Source organism: Camellia sinensis, chromosome 7 (assembly GCF_055761805.1).
Source record: "Camellia sinensis isolate YWXY chromosome 7, ASM5576180v1, whole genome shotgun sequence".
NCBI classification, from domain to species: domain Eukaryota; kingdom Viridiplantae; phylum Streptophyta; class Magnoliopsida; order Ericales; family Theaceae; genus Camellia; species Camellia sinensis.
In genome coordinates this window covers 136,840,822-136,863,397 of record NC_138967.1, presented here as the reverse complement: position 1 = coordinate 136,863,397, position 22,576 = coordinate 136,840,822, and the positions used below count along the sequence as shown (strand labels likewise).

Here is a 22,576-nt window from a genome sequence, read left to right as displayed (position 1 = left end):
AAAATCAAAACCAAATCAGTTCCACTTTATTTTGTAATTAATTGAAAATCAAAACCTAGTTAATAAAAAAAATTGGAATTGAGATGCCACTAGTTAATTGATAAAACAATTTTAAAAAAAATTTATATTTTTTTCTTATTTTTTTAACGAGAACACAAACCGATTTTTTTTTTTTTTTTTTTGAACAAACACAAACCGAATTTAAGACCACTTGATTTACATGAAATAGATTCTACAAAATCCCATTTAGGTGAAATATCTTTTAAAGAAAAAAAATAATATTAAAAAACTGTTCTTAATTTTATTGGTTGTTTGAAAAGTGTTAAAAGATGTGGAAAAAAAAAATTAAAAATTGATGCAATTTAAAAAAGATTTAAAAAAAAAAAAAAGTGTGTCATATTGGCACTTCCCAAACAACGCTTTGAATTACACATTTTCGAATGAAGGGTATCATTTACTTTAATTTTAAATTGAGACTTTTAAATAATCATAATAAAATCATTGCGAAGAAAATAAAGACAAATGATACTGATAAAAAATAAATAAAATAAAATTCATCCTAAAACAAATACTATCATTTTGGTTAAAATAATTTCACCATGATCCTCCAATCGTATTGCATGTTCTCATCATTAAGATGTAATGCCTTTCTTAATTTTGAAAAAAAAAGAATAGCAAATAATTTGACAAATCCCAAAAGAAAAGTAAAAAATCAAGTGAAGCTGCTGATGATCTCTAGAAGATATCGAGAATCTCGGTAATCGAACGGTTACAAAGAGGACAAGACCCTCGATTCAACCACACCTCCCGAGAACAAACCCTACAGTAGGTGTGTCCGCATGGGATAAAAGCCGCACCTTTATTCCTTTCCATGCACACGCAACACACCTCATCAATCCCCCCTCCTCTTTCCTTTTCCCTCTCCCTCCTCTTTCGATCCTCGCCGTCCGTTTCTTCAAACAATCCCATCAACGATCTCAACTGCGTGAATGTCGGCATCGTCCCTCCGTTAGTTGTCGCCGCCGCGTCAATTGTGGGACCCGCGGGCCGAAGGTTGCGCTCCGCCGCAAGAGCCGTCGCGAGGTTCATGCCGGTGGCCGGTATCTGACCCACACACGGCGGCGGAGCGGAAATCTGACCACCAACGTCGCCATTACTAATCGGTTCTTGTTGTTCGAGAGCATCTTCCATTTCGAAAGCTCCGACACTCCATGGGGACCCACAAAAACCCATCCCCTTCAATCCCAGCCGCTGTTTCAAGTTCTTCCACCGTCCTCTCCCTCTCCCTCCACCGTCCATTTTTTTCTTTTCTCCTTCTCTCAGAAAACCAAAACCTTTCGTTCTCTCTGTTTTTCTGTAGATTGCAGCAAGGTTCGAATCGGTGTTGTTTTGTCAGTTTTTTTTTCACTCACAGAAAGACAAAAACAATAATAATAATAATTAGAGATGAGAGAGAAGTTATAGACTCATCAAACATACAAAGTGGAGCCTTGAATCTCTTCAAAACCCCTCTCTCTCTCTCTCTCTCTCTCTCTCTCTTCAAAAATTCTCTGTCTCTATCTGATTCAGGTGTGATAAATATAAGGAGAGTAATACTGTAAATGGTTTTTTGAGAAAATTTGAAAAAAAGAAAAGAAAAGTAATTTCTATTTTTAAAAGTTTTAAAAGAAAGAACAAAATTTTTAAATAGCTGAAAACAAATTTAAAAAAAAAAAAAAGAAAAAAAGGAAAGGAAATTAGTAAACTAGTCTGGGCCAATTTATCAGATTGGCTGATTCAGGCCTATATATAGAAATCTTTCTCATCATCATAACCGATACTAAAAAAAAAAAAAATATTTTGTGCCTCGTTTAGAAAGTAAATTGAGACTAATTTAACTTATCAAAAAATAAAATATATTAAAAAATTAATAAAATAAAATATTATATTTAAATCATAATCATCTTATTTTTTCTCTCTTAAAATTATGAAAAAAATTCAAAAAAAAATTTCAAACAAAAGTTTTCTAACCAAGTTAAAATAATTAAAAATAAAAAATCAGACTAAAAAAATTCCCTCCAAACCAAGGGTGAATTTTGTGAAAGCGAGTATTTGGAGCACATTGTACACTTTTCTCTCCCTATTTTTTCTCTGTCAATTAGGTGTGATAAATATAAGGATTCTATTTGTTTTGAATTTTGTCAATCTTTGCAGGGCATGATTGGAATTTTTTTTTTTAAATTATATTTTGTGTGAAGTAATTGTAATAAAAATATGTTAGTGGTAGGAATGTGTAAAAATAAATATGAAAAATTGCGTAAAAATGTTTTGGCATATATAAAAGTTTATTGAAATTATAAACATTGTAATAACATAGTCATTTAAAACATCTTAACATCTATTTTAAGTATGTACTCTCAATAAATAGGATTGTATAAAATACTGTATAATCCGTATCGAATCGCTTGTTAACTGTAGATTAATTTGAACCATGGTTTGAAATTTATAATTTGCAAATGTATAAAAATAAAGAATAAATGTTGAGACCTCCTTTGGGGGTCACTCCCTTGACCCTTTTTAGTTTTCATTGGTGAACTTTTTCCTCTTTTTTTTTTTTTTTTTTTTTCTTCTCACCCAATCCCCAACCTCCATGTGTGTGAGGGGGTTGTGAGGGTGAGTGTTTTAAGGGGGTCTAAATCAATGCCCAAAAATAAAAACTATTTTCTATCATTAAATCCTAAGGCCATGTTTGTTTGGGCGGATTGGATTAGCATTCCCATAACTGATAGTCCTAGGACTACGAATCCGTCGGATTATGTATCATATTTTAACTAATAGTCAAGTTTAAAATAATTAGTCCGTACTTCAATTATTTAACCAAATATCAAATTAATAATTTTATTAAAATATTAATTCAATTCCAAATTCAAATCCACCCAAACAAACATCACCTAAATGTGATTATTTCTCTTCGCCAATACACGTTTTTTAAGTCTCCAAAACGTGGCCTATGATACCATAGTCTTTGGCGTAACTTTAGGTAAAAAATAAATATGGAGTGGAACCACGATGCTACTTTACTCACAATAATGTGAGAAATATTGGTCAATGTATCAACAAACATGCTAAATTAGAAAGAGTACTTTTTTTTTTCCCTCCTAATGCTCAGATGTCCAGATCAATTTATAAGCCCCTCGTCTAATTTTGAGACTTACATAAAATCCTCTTTTCATTTGGATTGGACAAATTTTAAGCAGAATCCACGACGTGACCCCAAGGAATTGATAGTACTTAGTGAGAGTTGAATTTAAAACATGAAAGGAGCATATCTCACACCCCAAACTACACTCACTAACCCAACTCCTTGTGGTAGTTGGGTTAGAGAGAAGACATGTTAGGGAATTGTTCATCTCCATACCACTATCATTTATATCCCTTCGTATTCTATTTTGTGGTCTTTATTTTGGGCCTATAATGATGATCTGAATCGTGCATCTCATAAATCTCGAATTAAAAATCTTTTGTGTAAAAAATCAACTTCATTGAATATTGATAAATAGATAAACAAATTACATTTTATTTTATAAAATTAACTATATAAGTTTAAACTCATAATTGTTGTCCATTCAAAAAAAAATTATAATTTGTTCAAGTGTCTAGTGATATCCAATAAAACTGAATTTTTCATGACTGATTTTTACTACTAAGCCTACGAAGTGAATAGTTTGTATCATTATTTTAGACTTTGTATAGGACTCACAAAAAAAAGTGTGATGAGATATGGAAAATAATAGTATGTCTATTATAATATATTGCAGTAATAACTCATAAAATAATAAGGGTCCGGATTAGCTAAAGTTGAAGATATCAACTTCACAGTAAAGCTGACCATTATCAAACAAATGTGGACTCACTTTAGTAATCAAAATCGTTCATCTTATACAATTAATTAAGAAAATTATTTATGCTAAAAATTAAGTTGATCCAGTATCGATTGTTATACTATTTGATCATTTTTATTCGTAGGGCTTATGTGTTTTTAAGAATGGATCGTCTATATGTAATATAATATATATGTGAATTGATAATATCATTTGTACGGGAAAGAAATACACCTTCTCGTATAATCCTGTTGACCAAGTCCACGCTCCTCCGTACGACGTCACTTTATCACCTGAAAACACAAACGTGAGCTAGCCGGCGGGTGTGTGCCGGAAACCTCTCCGATGCCTAAGTCAGAAAACTTGACAAATAGACAAAGCTCTGGGTATTCTGAAAACAAAGTTGTGTGTTACCTCCTCCGAGGTGACGTTTGTGAGCTTTTTATAAGTTTTGAGTGGCACAATCCTAGTAGGATTTCTATTCCTCCATGCAGAGTCCTCCTAGGATTCATACTCCTAAGGATAATGCTTATCCTTTTACACCCCCCACTGCTTAAACCAAGTGGGATGGTTTTCACCATGGCCGAACTGCCATACGACCGAGATAAACCTGGTTATACTAAGCCACAGAGTAAGTCGTACTAACAGTAGTTCGGTTCTTCCTCTTGCTGCACCATATCTCGGTTCTCTCATGCATGAACCATGGTGTGTTTGGACCGATCTACCGAGTAGCAATATTCCGACCGACCTACCCAGAATACATCATGACCGGACTATCTCTGAGACCGGCCTAACTCCAAATTGTACGGACTGAAGCAACTCAACATCTCTTCTGGGCCGGAGTAACTTTATCACTCTTGAACCGGAGTAACTTTATCACTCTTGAACCGGAGTAACTTTATCATTTTATTGGGCCTTTTTAACCAGTCCTTCGTACTTTGGGCCATAAAGTCCATCTCGCAGCTCGGCCCAATTTTTACCAAAAATTACCCTCTCAATTGCCCCTTAATTCCATCTGCATAGCATGATTGGGATTACCAGTCTATCAGCTGAGCTGATGTTTTTTAAGCCTTTCCAGCCGAGCTAAAAACCCTTTAGCCTATCCAGCCGAGCTAATTTTTACTCCGGGTTCTGTTTTGTCCGGTCAAAACGTCCCTTCAATCACGAATGTAACGCTTCCCTTTCCAATGACACGTGGCGGGCTCTGATAGGCTGGGGGCAGCTGTCACGCCGCCCTCGTACTACGAAATTTTTGAACAGTCCCGCCCTTTTTGCCTTTCGTCCTTTACACAAAACAACCCTTCCATTTTTGAATCACTTACTCTACTATTCTTCGTCTTCTCTCTCTATGTCTCTATTTCTTCAATCCTGAGTTCGTGCTCTTCATTGCTGCAACTGCTCCATCTCCGGTTCCCTCTTCTTTAATCTGGTAAGTAAACCCCCTTTTCTTCCTCTGTTTTGCTTTCGTATCTCACTTTCTATGTTTTTGCGAAACATATTTGTACACTTTTGTTTTTGCTTCTGTACTTTCATGAGAAAATCAGTAGAACTCATGCGTGTATGAATTATTCTGTAGAAAACTAGTCTTGATCCAAAATTATGTAACAACCGAATTAGGATACTGTTTGTCCTATATAGGTAGATCACTTTAGACAACAACCGAACTAGAACTTGTAGAGATAACAGCAGCTTCAAAAAATAACCAAATTTCGATCCAACTTAGCCGAAATAAGATCACCTTATACAATTAATTAAGAAAATTATTTATGCTAAAAATTAAGTTGATCCAGTATCGATTGTTATACTATTTGATCATTTTTATTCGTAGGGCTTATGTGTTTTTAAGAATGGATCGTCTATATGTAATATAATATATATGTGAATTGATAATATCATTACTTATATTTTATCAATTCAATTTTTTGCATGTATGCTCTTCTTGACTTGTCATATTAAATGAATGGTTTATATTATTGACATAGGTACAAATTAGTCTCACAGTACACTAATTTCACCTGCAAAGTTGATATATTCAACTTTAGCAAATCTAAACTCGAAATAATAAGACATAAATAGAGTCATTGTAATATTATTATTTATTAGGATTGGTTGTGTATTTTTTAGAATTTGTGTCACAATATTTAATACAATTTTTATTTATAGTTTATAAAATAAAAATATCCAATTAAGCTATTTTGTTAGTCTCCCAAACTTATACATTTCTATTTGAAAGATACATTTTTTTTTAGATAGTCAAAACGCATAAAGGAACAAAAACGACTCAACCAAATGCCTCACTTCTAGAGGAGGATTGGAGGGCTCAAATGACATAAAGAATCGCCTTTCAAGAATTATTTGAATTGAAGCGAGCGCTCAATACATTCCACATCCATAGTTGATTTTTCTATTTGAAAGATTGAATGATCTTTGCTAAAAACAAATATTGAAATTTGTCAAATATTCATTTACCAATTGACCGAACAAACAAAATTTTTTATTTATCAAAAATTAGGAGAAAATGGTTTAACTTTTGCTTTATACTTAAAAATTTGGATAAATTACAAACACATTCTTTAAAATTTATTTAAAATACGAATTACCTTTTATAATTTGAAAATTACAGATACCCTCTTATCGAATTTTTTATTTAACAAAATTAATTAAAAATATAAAATTTCTAACTGCTCTTCTATACAATGATAAAATTGCTTGAATTATTAATTGAAATAAATTTTTGGCATCATTAAAAATTGTTAATAGACTCGATAATGTATTAATAAAATAAGTCATTTGTTATAAAATTAAAACTTCAAAGGACTGAATATAATTTTCAGAATTATAAAGGACAAATCGTATTTTAAACAAATCGCAGAGAGTATTTTTAATTTACTCAAATAAAAAATTTAGACAAAAAAATTACACCATGCGCCTAATAACTTGAAATTCCACTCCCGCCAAATCCATTATTTTCTTCTTTCAGGTTTTTTTTTTTTTTTTTTTTTTTTGTTTGAAGCCATAAATAATTAAGACTCATTTGGTTATTGGTTTTTTTTAACTAAAAAGTGAAGGGGAAAAAAAAAAGTCAAAATGTCATATTATATATATTAATTATTTTTTTTTTTACAACTACCTATTCAATTAAAGAAATAATTTAAAAACACTAATTTTTTACACTTCATAAAAAAGTTTAAAAAATTACTAAAAATATAAGTTACCAAACGGGCACTTATGTCTCTTTTGGGTACACCAAAACAAAAAAAATCAATTTATTAATTTATTTGGATAAAATCATCTCTCTATTTTTTTATATAATTTTTTATAATAAGTAAAAGAAATAAGCTTATAAATTATACTCAAAACAATTCTAAAGAAAAAGAAAATATAGGACTGGTTCGGTATTTGCAAGAATGGCGAGTTGATGCGATCGAGTAACAGTAATGACAATTGCAAGGGAAGAGAGCTAAACACTAGTGTACTAGTGGAATGGCCCAACTGGACCTAGTCAGCTTTAGACGTCTTGTAATTCTAGAGAATCCTAAGCAAGAAAATGTAAAGATGTCAATCTGGACGACGCTGCTGAATTGGAGGCAATTGCTCAAAACGAGTACATATTTACAATTTCAAATGCACACCCTTGAAAGTGTAAATGAGTGTGATTCTAAGCTGTCGTTTACCAGTTAGTTTGGAGTAGGTTGGCGTGAAAGAGTAAAAAATAAAATAGATTAAGGTCAAGTTTGGCATGATTAAAAAAAGATAAAAAGTCAAAAAGTCATTATTCTATTTAAGTCACATCATCTTATTTAAGTTACATCACCTCTCTAACACATTACTTCAAACTCAACTCAAACTTAATCCATATTTCATAAAAAGTCAAAAAGTACACTTATTTAGTCTTCCCAAACTAAACCTTAATAAGTTAATAAAATAAAATATTATATTAAAATAATAATTATTTTAATTTTTTTTTTTATAAAAAGTTAAAAAAAATCTTCTCAACCAAAACTAATTTAGCCAGGCTAAATTAGTCAACAAGTCATATTAAAAAAATTATTTCCAAACAAATTTTAATCCTATCTTGAGAAGTAGATGAAAAAGTAATTTTTTAATTTTTTTAAAAAATTATATAAAAATATATAAAAATAATATAATCTCAAAAAATTAAAAAGTCAAAAAACTAACTTGTTGTCAACATAGGCCAAAGTTATTACTCACTCTGCGTCAAAATAATGGTCCATTTTAGAGAATCTAACTTTTTTTGATAGTATAATTATTGTACTTAAAAAATTTGATTTCTAAAATTATTCTTTTTGATAATATATTTTTTGAAAATATCAATGTCATAATTGTACTTTTTATATTATTTATTAAATTAAAAGAAATGCAAAATAAGAAATTTATTTTATTTTTATATTTAATTTTTTTAAAAAAATTAATATTTTAAAATAATAAAAAATAAAATAAGAGACTAATATTTTAAGGACAGAAGGAAGTAAAAAAAACTTGAAGTAATAATGATTAGAACCGCGTAATTGTGGACTCAAGATTTGCTGGGGTCCTCACAGCTGTATTATCATGGTAATCACAGAAAAATTGGCCCACTCGTCTGACCGTGAAAAAAAAGTGCTTTATTAGATTGGAATCTAAAAATAAAGTGAAAGACCTTCATCATTCTCATCACATGGGAATTACCAATTTTCTTTATCTTTTAGTTTTCATTAAAATCGAAGCATTTAGTCAAAGCCATGTCAGTGGCTGTCTGGTCACTTACATGTTGAGCTGATTTAAAAAATTGGCTATTTTTTTTATTTTAATTTTTAATTATTTTAATTTGATTAAAAAAATTATATTCAAGAAATTTGTTGACTATTTTTGAGAATTGATTTAACGATTATAAAATAAAAAATAAAATAATTATAATTTATATGTGATATTTTATTTTAATTAATTATTTTAATTAATTATTTTATTAACTATTTTAACGAAAAACAAAAAATACCAAAAAACAACTTGCCAAATGATTGAGGATTTCATGTGTATTTGTTATTTGTACACAAGGGTTTTTGTTTGGAGACGTTCTAATTAAGTTGCTTATTGATTTATTAGTTTATTTTTAATATATTATCTTTTTATTTTTTTATATATTTTTATAATAAGTAAAAAAATTAAAAAGTAAGTTATACCCAACATAATCTAAAATTATACTTTCTCACCTTTTTTTGAAAAATTATTTGGTGCCCTTAGGATATCACCTGTCACATACATTACGTCCTCTGTTGTTTCTCAATTATCGAATACAAAATCGTGAATCTCATCTCTTTTACCATGCACAATAAAATTGAAACACCACAATTACCAAAAAACTTATCTTTTTTGTGTTAGTACCAGTATGAGACTTTTTTAATAGTTTTTAGATTTTTAATTTATTTATGAGGTGAATTAAATCAATATTCACATATGTCATAATAGTTTGTGAAATATATTTTTTTATTAAAAAAATAAGGATTATAGGTGATAATTTATTGGTCATCTAGAATTATTTTCAGATAAATAATGATACTATTCTAAATTTTCTTCTTCCTTTTTTTTTTTAATCTAGATACTTTTATTTTGTAAAAAAATGATCTTATTATATTTAAATTATTTTATACTATTATAAAATGTATTTTTTTTAATTTCAAAAAATTCTATTGAAAATATTTAAGTATATTGCCTTTTGCATTTATTCATTAATATTAAAATTAATTAATCTTATTTATTATTAAGAAAAATAAATTAGTAAATAATTTTATATATTTATATATATAATTTTGTTTCGATTGCTCAAGTTATTTGGTGTTTCTGCTTAAGTCCACTCAAATTTATTCTAATTTTTAAATTTTACATAGTTCCTCACCGAATTAAAAATTATATCACCTAATCTTTAAAAAATTCCAGACTTGACTAGAGTTGCTTGGGTGAACTCGCCTGAGTTTACAACTCTAGTAAGAAGGTTAAAAGTTATATGATTGAAATTGTGACAAATTAAAAATTAACACATAAATTGTGATCAAATTGTGAAACTTAAACAATAAGTTTCAATATTTTTTTTTCATGATTTACATGCAAAAATCTAACTATTTATATTATTTTATATAAAAATATTTTATTAATTTTTTCATACCCCGTGATTTTCACTAATTTTGATAATGTATATAACTTTAGATAATAAATGACTTATAATAAATTGGTGTTGTTTAATATTGATCTTAGTGGAATTATGAACAAGTGTGATATCAAGAAAATATAAATAAAAGAAAAGAAATCTTAAAGATAATTAAATAATAATAATAATAATATGTTAAAAAATGAGAGATTTTTTTAAAAATACACATAATCAGGCCGAGGTGGGGTGGGATTATCCTCTCCTGTACTTGACCTGAACCCTATCGTGTCTTTTATTCTCACTTTAAAATCCGATCATACCGTATTTGAGAAATTCCCAAACACATTAGAATCGGAGAGGTATGAACCTATTGGGTTGGTAGTAAAAAGTGATTTTTTGATTTTTAATTAAGTTTTTGATTTTTTTAAATAAATGATTTAAAAAGTTGGTAAATAGTTATTTTTGATTTTTTTAGTTAATATTTGTTTATAATGTCAAATCACAATAAAATGATTAAACTATCCCTATTCAATTTAAAATATTTACAACTTCATTCATGTAGCACATTTTGACTCATGAATGGTAGAATTGTAATTTCACCGATGGCTGAAAACTAACTTTCCAAATGTTCTTGAATACAAAAAAATCAACTTTTAACTTTTGCTACAAACCTAAAAAAATAACTAAAAACCAAGTTCCCAAAACACCTCTTTGTCATCCCTATTAGTAAGAGTTAAAGACGCAAGCTTAATACTACAAAACTATCAAGTGTTGTTTGGCAAGTTGGTTGTGACTAAAATAGCCACAAAAGACAAAATAAGCTATTTTAGCCACAACAAATAAAACATCATATCCAACCCATAATCATTACACTCTTCTCTCATAAAAAAGTCAAAAAAAGTCAAAAATTCTTTTCCAAACCAAACTTTTTAGCTCAGACTAAAATAACTAAAAAAATCAAAAAGCCAAAAAGCCAACCTACTTTGCAAACGGAGGCTCAGACTAGTCATTAAAAAGGTTTCATGTGTTGAGATTATTAATTTTTTTTATTTTGGATTATTGATTTTTTTTTTTTGGAAAAAATAAATTAATTTATTCACACAATTGTACTCACAATAATATTAGCATATTATATGTCAACTTTTAGTTTGTTATAAATTCAATCATGAATATTTAAATTTTCTTATCATGTGGTTTTAAATAAATTATAAAATTTAAATAGTTAGTTATAACATTTTTCATTGGTAACTTAAAAATAATCCATCTTTTTATCTTTTTATTTTTTTTTCCATCACATCACCTCTCTACTTTTCTGCACATCGTTTCGTAAAAAGACAAAAAATACACTTATTTACGTCATCCCAAACAACCAAAGCTTCAATTGACATGAGCTATCTTGGTTAAATTAACTAATAAAGATAAAACATGCTAATTTAGTTAATAAGATAAAATGTCATATTTAAATCATAATTATTTCACTTTTTTTTTTTCTTCCATAACTATCAAAATATAACTTTTTTAGCGAGAGTTTGGAGTGTCCTAAATAAGTGCATTTTTTGTCTTTTTGGACTAAAAAGTTGAAGAAAAAATATGGATGTTTGGATTAATTTTTTGACTTTTTATAAAAAAAATATGCATTAAAAAATTGTATAAATAAATGTGTAAGAGAATATAGTGTAGTAGGCCGTACATGTTGGCATTGCAGTCAGCAGGGTGAGTAGATGGGAAAAGATTGCCTCATTTTCAGGCATTGATTGGACGGTGTTGTTCGGCCCGTAGGGGCCCACCAAGGGTCTTGTTTTTCTAATCAGAACCGTTCAATGTGTAGAACTCGTCGAGTACTATAGATTAGAAAAAATCACGTTGATTGGATATTTATAGTTATCTGATCATGTTAGTTTTTTTTGTCATCTGTTGACTATAACACCATCCATTTTTTATACAAAACTGATTTGATCATGTAGTTAGCGATATTCGATAGACATAATTTTTTTACAGGCATATAGTACTAGACGAGTTTTAAATATTGACGGTTCGGATTATCAAAACTGGACCCATGGTTGGCTCCCACAGGCCCAACTTTACCATCCAACTCAGTGAATGTACATATGTTATTTTTTTTTCCCTTTCACTGCAGTTGCTTTGACGCCAGTATGTTGATGGGCCCAAAAAGTTAATTTGTATTTTAATATTTGTATATTAATTTTTTATATTTTTTTAATGAATAATGATAATTTTTTAATTTTTTTGATAATTTTTTGACTTTTTAACTTTTTTTTTTAAATTGTCAAATCAATCCTAAATTCCAGACAAGTGCGTGAAGCCGATTTGAATCTAAGATACTATTTAACATAATATGTAAATTGCATTACTTTTTTACTTTATTACAAATATTTTCATAAAAAATTAAAAAAATATATTTATTTAAGTGAACCCAAATAAGCCTAAGCATCCATTAACCACTTCCCCCCAATCAATAGCTGTATTTTTCAACATTCCATAACCACCTTCCACACCACTATGCCTACGCGAGCAATGAAGCAGCCACGTGGCGGGAAACCCCTCTTTGTTGTGATCTCTCTCATCACCTCCACCACCGTACGCCACCATGAGCTGGTGGTGATCGACACCCTCGACGGCGACCACCGCCAGTTGAAAACCCATTTGGAGAAGATCTCTCTCTCTCTCCCCCTCATTTTGGCAATAAATCAACAAAATTTTCTGATTTCACATTTGGGTTCCACAATGTACTGCAACTGCTTGTTGAAATGACTGACTGAATATATTTTGTTTTTCTTTACTATAGTTTTTCCTGCTTGCACTAATTGCATTTTTTACCTTGAGTTTGGCAACAAATAAGCATAATTATTTGGTTTGAAACTGGGTTACACAATGCACTGCAATGTTTTTAGAATTGCCTGATTGATTGCATATAGTTGTTTTGTTTCATTGTGGTATGTGTTGGAAAACCATATAATCTCTCATAATATATGGTGTTTTTGCTTTATGCATGAGTTTCAATCCAATTTCTTACACTAAGCTCAAGAGAGGGTGGATATGTGCAGCTAAGCTTTTGAAGTTTTCTAAATTCATCTTGGTAAAGGAAATCCAAAGTTTGCAAGGATTAGATATTGATTGCATTAATTGATTGATTGATTTCAATTGAGCATGAGTGTGTATTCTGAATTAACTGCCTATATGTTGTTTTAGAACGGGACATGGAAGGTTTCGTGGCTGGCAAATACAAGTTTTAGTTCAATCTAATATTTAACTTTCTTTTTATCAATAATTAGTTAGTCAGTTAATCGAAATTGATATTGCTATATCTTTTATATTAAATTGCATTTTTTTTTTATATTTTTGTCTTCATAATATTTGCATTAATTTTAATCTGTTTAATCTTACTAAAAAATAAATTAATATAATTATATCAAAATTATGATTCTACTTATAATTGATTTTAAAACTTGTTTAATGTTTGTATTATCAAATCATGTCATATTTATATTTTTGTCAAAAAAAATTATTAATCTTAAAATTTTAATTTCATATATAATTCAAATTATATTATTATATAACGACGAAAATTCTCACCCTTAAATGGTAGACAATTTCGAATCATCCAACAACTCTTAAACGACCTCGTGGAGAGCACACCACTTTATATAAATTTTGACAAACGTCTGAAAACAGTCTTCTTTTTTAGCTCATCTAAAAGAGCCTGGAAGCATATAAAAGCTGGGGAGAGGCTCCCCCACCCCAGTTTATTGGGTGGATTTAAGCGTATTATTAGGTTCATGAGATCTATTACAGATTCTATTTTGATAATTTAAACTGTTTAATGTGTAAAACTCGTCGAGTACTTCATGTCTGCAAAAAAGCACTTTGATTGGATATCAGTAATCCCTTGATTGGACCACATTTTTGTTAAAAATTTATTTTTAAAATCATATTTACTATTGATAAAAATGTATTCCGATCAAAGGACTACCGATATTCAATTAACATGGTTTTTCGTAGACATGAAGTACTCGATAAGTTCTACATATTAAACAGTTCGAATTATCAAAACAGGGGTCTCATAATTTCAATAATACTCTCCAACTCACAAAATGAATTGGAAAAAGGCCTCTCCGATTCACAAAATGTAGACATGATGACCATCCATACTTATCTCTTAAAATTTTGAAAATTAGAACCCCCCCTCTCCTATAAAAACCCATGTTGTTTGAGAAAAGAATTTGTTGTTTAGCTTTAAGGATCATCATCATATCGCATATTAGGAAGCTCAATTTTTGGGACTCTTTGGTCTTCTCAATTTTTGCAGGTTAGCTCTTTCTCCTCTACTATTACTTTCCTGTTTGAATTTCTTATCTTCTATGTTTTTTTGTTTAATTTAGAAACTGAATGAAACTATATTGTAATTGCTAGTTCAATTAAATAGAGAGTCTGTTTGGACTGAACGATAATAGTTATGCTTATGGGCTCATTATGCTTTTATCTTAATAATTTAAATTGTTTATTTTTTATGATTGCATACATTATAATATGATCGGAATTACAATTTCACAAACCAACTGCACTATCTAGTCAATAGATTGGAAACTGGCCAAATTCTCAATTCCACTATTAAATTGGTGAATGACTATGTTATAATTGATTGTTAATTTTTTTTGTCAACATAATTAATTATTAATAAAATTTGAAGATAATGCACCTCGTCGGTAAAGTAAATTGAATAAAATAACATGCTACGTTTCTTTTGTAGATTTGTCATTATAATTATTTGAAGAATAAAGGTTGAGACCCCATTTGGGGGTCACCCCCTTGACCCCCTTTAATTTCGATCGGTCAACTTTTCTTTTCTTTTTTCTTTTTTTTTTTCTTCTCACCCAATCCCCAACCTCCATGTGTATGAGGGGGTTGTGGGGTGAGTGTTTTATGGGGGTCTAAATCAATGCCCTTATTTTAAACTTTCTTTTTGTCCTTTTTTCCACCCAAAAATAAGCCAATAAAATTGACAACCAACCACACATTGCTTATCGTATCATATTAGTGAGCATGTTTTAAATAGTCAAAAAAGTAAGTTAAAAAAGTTTATTTATGATTGGTTCTGCTTTGCGGTACGAGCACAGGCACGAAATGTGGCTTCGAATATTTTCATAATTTTTTCTTCCTCTATGCTTCTTACTTTATTTTCACTTTGTTTGGTATAAGTTTTAGATTAGATAGACTCATGTAAATGCCGTTTGGCTTCTTAAATGAACTATTTCTTCCGATCAAAAAAAAAAAAAAAAAAAAAAGGCTAACGTCCATTGTTTTGTTTTATAATATCTCCGTATTATTTCAAATGAATTAATTATTCTTATTTTATTATACTTACAAATTTTAACATATAAATGCAGAAGATTCTTGTAATGCAATTTTATGTTTGATAGTATAATTTTTTCACATGACATTGGTCTTTTTAGGATGAACTAACAAATTTAACTTATTATTTATTGGTTTATTTAACTCACATTATTCTTTTACTTTTCTGCACGCCTTTATGTATTATAAATCATACAAAATAACTAAACTAAGACAATTTAAATCATACATGAAATTAGTGAGTTCAAATTAATTATTTTTTTACAGGGACATAAAATATGACATAATTTGATAAAATAAATATTAAATCCGTCAGATTGCTGTCGCATTAGTATGAAGTAAATTTTTTTAAAATTTAGGGTTGTTTTGGGAAGATGGTAAAAAGTGACTTTTTGGCTTTTAACCAAGCTTTTGGCTTTTTTAGACAAATGATTTGGGAAGTTGGTAAAAAGTGACTTTTGACTTTTTTGATTAATATTTGTTTATGATGTCAAATCATAATAAAATGACTAAACTACCCCCATTTATTTAAAATATTTACAACTGAACCTATGTAACACATTGTGACCCATGAGGGGTAAAATTGTAATTGCACCGTTGGCTAAAAACCAACTTGCCAAATGAAAAAAAAGCCAAAAAAGCCAACTTTTGGCTTTTGCTACTAACTAAAAAAAGTGACTTTTAGCCAAGTTCCCAAAATAGCCCTTAAGTGTTGTTTATATATAACATCAAAAGTAAGATCGAAACATGAATCGTACTTATGTAAATCTTGTACTGTTGTCTCACATTAGCATATAATTCTATAAAGAAATTTTGTATTCCTAACATAACTCACCACAAAATTCATTTATTTATTTATTTACACATAATTTTTTTGCCTCAATTGAAAACACTTTCGTCTTTTATTTTACTCTTCATTTTTCAAAATAAATTTTCACTCTCTCCTCCATTCACCCACCACCACCTTCGCCCACCATCACCACTAACCTTCAACAATGTCAGTTGAGTGCGAGCTCTGAATACCTTCCAATGATTAGTCGATCGCGACTTGTGACCTTTAGTGACACTCTGCGCACTTACCCTAACAGCCATCTTTGGCCACCCCATCATCGACCACTACATACGTCCACCCTCTACTAGTAAGCATCACCTTTGACAACTTACCAAACAAGCTCTCTTTTTTCTTCTTTTTTTTTTACAAAAATAAATAAATAAATATTTTATTTCATTTTTGTATTAAAAAAATAATAAAACTAACAACCTTATTACACGTTTATTTTTTAATTTTTTTTTGGGTGCAAACGATATCTTTTTATGAAAATTGTTTTAGAACTCTGAAGGAGTAGCTCTAAACTAGCATTAAATTGTCTTTTTCTTTCTTTTGTTTTGTCTTTTTCCCTCTTTTTTTTTAATAAAAAAAGTGGTTGCCAGCTACTAGAGCTCTCAATCAGTGCTGATCTTTTTATTTGTCTGAAATGTTAAATCTTTTTATTAGCAGCGAACTTGGGCCAATGAATAAGAAGCCCTCATGGTCTAGCTCGTGAGGGTCGAATCGAAGCCCATCATCTCCTGGGCTTCCTCTTGGGCTATGCTCTATATAGGTTCATATCAGAAATTTATGTGAAGCAAGTTTTTAAAGAGGGTAATATCGGCCCATGGGCCGGGCCCGGCCCATTGATTTCTATATGAATGCTAAAAATCTACAATTTAGAACCTATAATTCAACTACAATGGCTCTTTTTGGTGTAACTATGAAAACAGATTATAAATTATAGTTTAACATTATTTATCAAGTACATTTATATGGGATGTTAAAAAAAACAAAAAAAATATATAGTTATATGGGCAAATTATTATTAGAGGGAGTTGGGTAAAAAAAAAAAAAAAAAAGTCCGAACATATGGGATTGTTTGGTTTGTATTTTAGAAATATGTTTTGAGATAAAAAGTACGAAAATTTGTTTAGTTTGGATTTTTTTTCAAAAGATGTTTTGAAAAATTATTTTGAGAGAGAGTTTTGAAAAAGGTGATTGATTTGATGTGTATGAGAGATTTGTTTGAAAAATTTGTAAGGGGAGTGATTGAGAGCTCTAACTAGAGCTGGCTCTAATGAGGTGGCACCCAATTAAAAAAAAAAATAAATAGAAAAAGACAAAACAAAAGCCACTAAAAGACAATTTAATGCTAGTTTAGAGGTGCTCTTTTAGAGCTCTAAAGCAATTTTGAATTTGTAAACCAAACAAGTTTTGGAAAAAAAATTTGGAAAAATTTGTTTGGTTTGATTACTTTTGAAAACTTATTTGTAGAGAATTTTTCTCAAAATTTTTTGAGAAACACAAACCAGACTTATTTGGGAAAATTTCTAGTTCACGTTGATTTTTTAATGCTAAATTTTTGGGCAAACTTCATTTTACCCATGTGGTTTGATCCATATGCAGTTTATTCCCTAACGTTTAAAGATGACCATATAACTTCCACGTGATTTCTGAACTGATGTACATCGTTAACATTCCGTCTAATTTAATAGTAAGTGCAAAATACATGGCAAATAAAGGAGGTTAAATGCTCATTATCAAATTTCAAGTGGGTAAATCGCACATGAAATAAAGCACAGTGAGTTAAAGTGTACTTTACTTTCCAAACAAATGGCAAAAATATAAAGATATTTTAGTCTTTTTAATTAAATTGTTAACAAACGTAACGGTGTACTTTAGTCCACAAATCACAAGTGTAATACCCCTGTTCCGTAATATGCTAATTGGTCCTTAAATTGAGTGTGATTATGTGTTTACCATGATTTTATGTGCCATTATGTGAATATAGGTGATTTTGAAAGTTTTACCTGTTCACCGTAGGAATATCTGTTTGAATAATCAGCTTTGGAAATTAAATTGGAGGCCTTATCGGCCACAGAACCCGAAATTGATTTCGGGTTTGTGATTGGCATAATTTTTGGAGCCTACGGTGAAATTTAATTGAAAATTGATTCTGGTCAATTTAAACTGATTAAAATGATAAATTAAGTACCTCATTATTTTATATTATTATATTGACTTAGTGGAACTTAATATATTTGAGCACTACACCTTATTTCTCTCCCTTAGCTTATTTTGGCAGATTCTTGAACTCAATTTGAGAGGGAGAGCCGACTATAGGGAGGGAGAAAGAGGGATTGTGCAACTTTGGTCTTGAAACTTGGAGATTGGAAGTCTAACTCAAGATTTGATCATAGATTGTGAGGATCAAGCTCCTAGATGAGTGATTCTTGGATTATAATTGTAGTTTTGTGCATGTCCAAGCTATCTTGGTGATCAAGAACAAGATTGTAATGAAGTTGAGTTGTGTTTGTTGAATTGAAGCTTAATATGTGCATGCATGTAAGAAATTACTTTGAATCTGCATGTTTGAGCTTGGAACACATGATTCATGTAGAGTTTTGGTTAAAGCTCATGTTGTAATCACCATTTGTACCATCTTAGTTGAGAATGATGAGCATCTCCCACATGCATGTACAAATCATGGGAGTATAAGTCTTAAATGTTTGAATTTGAGCATGTTGATGATGGGTTTGAGATATTTTGGGACATGCATATAGATAAATCATGAAATTGAGCTTCCTGATGTTGTAATCTTGTATTAGTAGCATGTTAGCATGTGTAAATGTGTAATTTGAGCCATTGCATGCAAGTAATGTAGCTGGAAAACCGATTTGGAGCTCAAGAACACAATCTGGGAAACCCAGAATTTTGATGTCCGCTCGAGCGGGGTAATGGCCGCTCGAGCGGGAAAATCGTACTCCCAGCACTTTTGCAGAGTTGGATGTTCGCTCGAGCGGGATACCTCACGCTCGAGCGTGGAGTTTTGTAGACGGGCCTTCAGCTCGAGCGCTCTATTCCACGCTCGAGCGCATTTTTCATGCAACTAGTACTTTTGCAGGCCTTAAGGGTCCGCTCGAGCGGGTAAGTACACGCTCGAGCGGGGACCCTATTTTCCGAAATTTTGTTCATGCATCCTGTGTTTCGTTTTCCGTTCTCTTTCACTTGTAATCACTCTTAGGCATGTGTTAAGCGTTACAAATGAGTTAATAAGATAGGAATAAAGCCTAAAGAAGAATATGTGAATTAAGGAACGGATTGAATGGTTAATGACCCTTCTGTGTTCATGGAATGCGTAGGGTCAAGCTCCAGGGCGAATCCACAAGCCGATCACTATGAGTAATATAAATATTCGAAAGCTTGTCAATGTCCAATTGTTTATTCCCTTAAACTTTATGAGTTGTTAATTGGGATTGTGGACAAAAGTCTGACAGGAATGAATGGATGGACGAAAGGTCGTTTTGATATAAATGAATGGACCAAAGGTCGTCCTGATGTGAATGAATGGACCGAAGGTCATTTTGATATAAATGAATGGACCAAAGGTCGTTTTGACACATATGAGTGGGCCGAAGGCCGTTTTGACATGAATGAGTAGGCCAAAGGTCGTTTTGACATGAATGAGTAGGCCGAAGGTCGTTTTGACATGAACGAGTAGGCCGAAGGTCGTTTTGACATGAACGAGTAGGCCGAAGGTCGTTTTGACATGAACGAGTAGGCCGGAGGTCGTTTTGACATGAACGAGTAGGCCGAAGGTCGTTTTGATATAAACGAGTAGGCCGAAGGTTGTTTTGACATAAATGAATGGGCCGAAGGCCATTTTGACAGAAATGAATGGGCCGAAGGCCGTTTCGACATAAGTGAATGGGCCGAAGGCCGTTTTGCCATGAATAGGAGTATGAATTGGGCCCAAGGCCGTTTGGAACATGTTGTTCTACATTGTTATGTAATTTCTGCATTTGATATTATTCACTGGGCTATCGCTCACGCTCATTCATGTGTTTGTAGGTGAGCTAAGGGAAGTCCAAACCCAGCCCCAGTGAAGTCCGCTAGGAAAAATCCGAGTTTTGAGGAAGTCAGCCTTGCGTCTCACTTTTGAGACCTACCCTTGCCTTTTTGCTATGTAATTATGTTTTGTCTTGCCGGCAAGGACTTTATGTATATCTGTAAATAGTCTGTCATAGGTTGACTCGTTTTGGTTGATCCTGTCTGTAATGAATTTTGTGAAACTGTACTTTTGATGTGGGTTATTAACGTATCTGAGTATGGTTTGTTTGATGTGCATATAAACACGGCTCAATGGACAAAGTTTTTATTTATTGCTTCCGTTTGGCCCCTTTACTCTGACAGGTTATGTCTGTTTTGGTCTGAGGCCGTAGGTAATCTCAGGATTACTGGCCGGTTATGTCCTTAACCCATAGGGGCGGGTTCGGGTCGTGACAACAAGGGTATTATATGGTCATTTTTAAACATTATGGGAGATAAACTACACATGACTCAAATCACATGGAACAAAGTAAACTTTGTCCTAAATTTTTTTCATTTGGCACCGTCTGTGAGAACTCCTTCCGATGTGAGTCCCTTGGCGTTTGGAGCCAGTCAACTAGGGACTTATGTGGGAACCCGAAATGGGTTTGTCCCATTTCGATCTAAGAGGCATCCATAATTTACTTAATAAGTTGACTAACTCCTCCTAACTAGCATGAGGCTTTTTCTAAAGAAGAATAGAACCGCGAGGCTCTGGCCACGGAGGTGATCTTCACTTTCAGTGGATCGTCCGCTCTGCCAACCTTTTCCATCTCTTTACCCCATTTCCTCAGATCTATTCAGATTTAGATCTTAAGTGAAGATTGGGCTGTGATACCAGACTTAATAAATTTTATTTCCAGTGATAATTCCATCTTCATAATCTACAAAGACTCATTCTCTCACAGACAGATGATTGTGTATTGATGATCGTCTATAAGGAAGATAGATCATAGATCACCATGACTTTTAGATCTGAGAGCACAATTTCACAAATCTCTAAGTGAAAGCTTCGATCTACTCTCTCTCTCTCTCTCTCAAATTAGTGATTTTTTGTTGTTGTTTAACACATAGGTTCAAACAAATCTGTGATTTTTTGTTGTTAATTCAAAAATTGAACGGATAAACTTGATATGCAGATTGATGGAGATGAAATAGTAAACTTGTTAGAGATGATTTAGGGTGGTTGTTGTTGTTGTTGATATGTGTTATTGTTGATGATTGCTCTAGATTATTCTTTTTTCTCTTTTTGTTGTTTTGCATCTGTTCAAATTATTATTATTATTATTATTATTATTATTATTATTATTATTATTATTATTATTATTATTATTATTATTATTATTATATAGTTCTTATGGTTGTTGTTGTTGAATTTGAATTTTATTTGTACAGATAATGGCAAGAGAGAGAGAAAGAGAGAATTTGAACAGATAGATTTGCAACAAATACATTGTTTTAACAAATAATTTCAACAGATATATTTTTTGAAAAAGTTATTTGAACAGATCATTCTCTTTTAACAAATAAATTCAACAAATTGAAAAATTTCAATAGATCAGGTGGTAAATTTTGACAAATAGCAAAATTTTAACAGAATAAATTCAATAGATAAAGAGAATGAGAGAGAAAAAAAAAAGATAAGTGTAAAAATTCCACAGATCAGGTGGTAAATTTCAATAAATAGCAAAATTTTGAATAGATAAGGGGGAAAAATTGAACAGATAGTTAAGAAATTTGAATAGATAGTCAAAAAATTTGAATAGATAGATATAAATTTAAATAGATAGTTAACGAAAAGTCAATAGATTAAAAAAAGTTAACAAATAAATTAGGGGGTAAAATTGAAAACAAAATGTCCTTCAAAACCAATAAAAAGACTTCTCACCAAACTATTTCACAAAATTTGAACCTCTTACCAATAAAAAATATTCACTGAATCTAATGCATTATACATTCCTTATCTTAGACTTTTCAATAATTTTCTCATATATATATTTGCACAAATACATAAAATTATTTTAAAAATTATGTTGCAACATAAACCATGCCCGAGAATAATTTTAGTCTTGTCCTGATGTGAAATTGATATTAAATATAAAAATTTTAAAAGAACAGTCACTTTCATAATAAAGATAATGATTAAATTAGAAGGAGAAATAATAATTCAAATTTTTATTTTTATTTTATTTAAAGAAATTCAAAATTCAAATTGTGTGTGTTTGCAATTTACATATTTGTAATTTACCCTATTATTTTTAGAATTGAGTTGTTTTCGATTCGAATTTGTAATTTTTCATTACA

The 22,576-nt window shown here is 30.7% G+C and overlaps 1 protein-coding gene across 1 annotated transcript; it reads right to left on the bottom strand.

The window, feature by feature from the left end:
• Window positions 1-528: 528 nt before the first annotated feature.
• LOC114306542 (uncharacterized) lies at window positions 529-1,554 on the bottom strand. Its single transcript, XM_028251814.2, has one exon. The coding sequence runs from the start codon at window positions 1,297-1,299 to the stop codon at window positions 736-738; it is 564 nt and encodes a 187-aa protein (XP_028107615.1). The 5' UTR covers window positions 1,300-1,554; the 3' UTR covers window positions 529-735.
• Window positions 1,555-22,576: the final 21,022 nt, after the last annotated feature.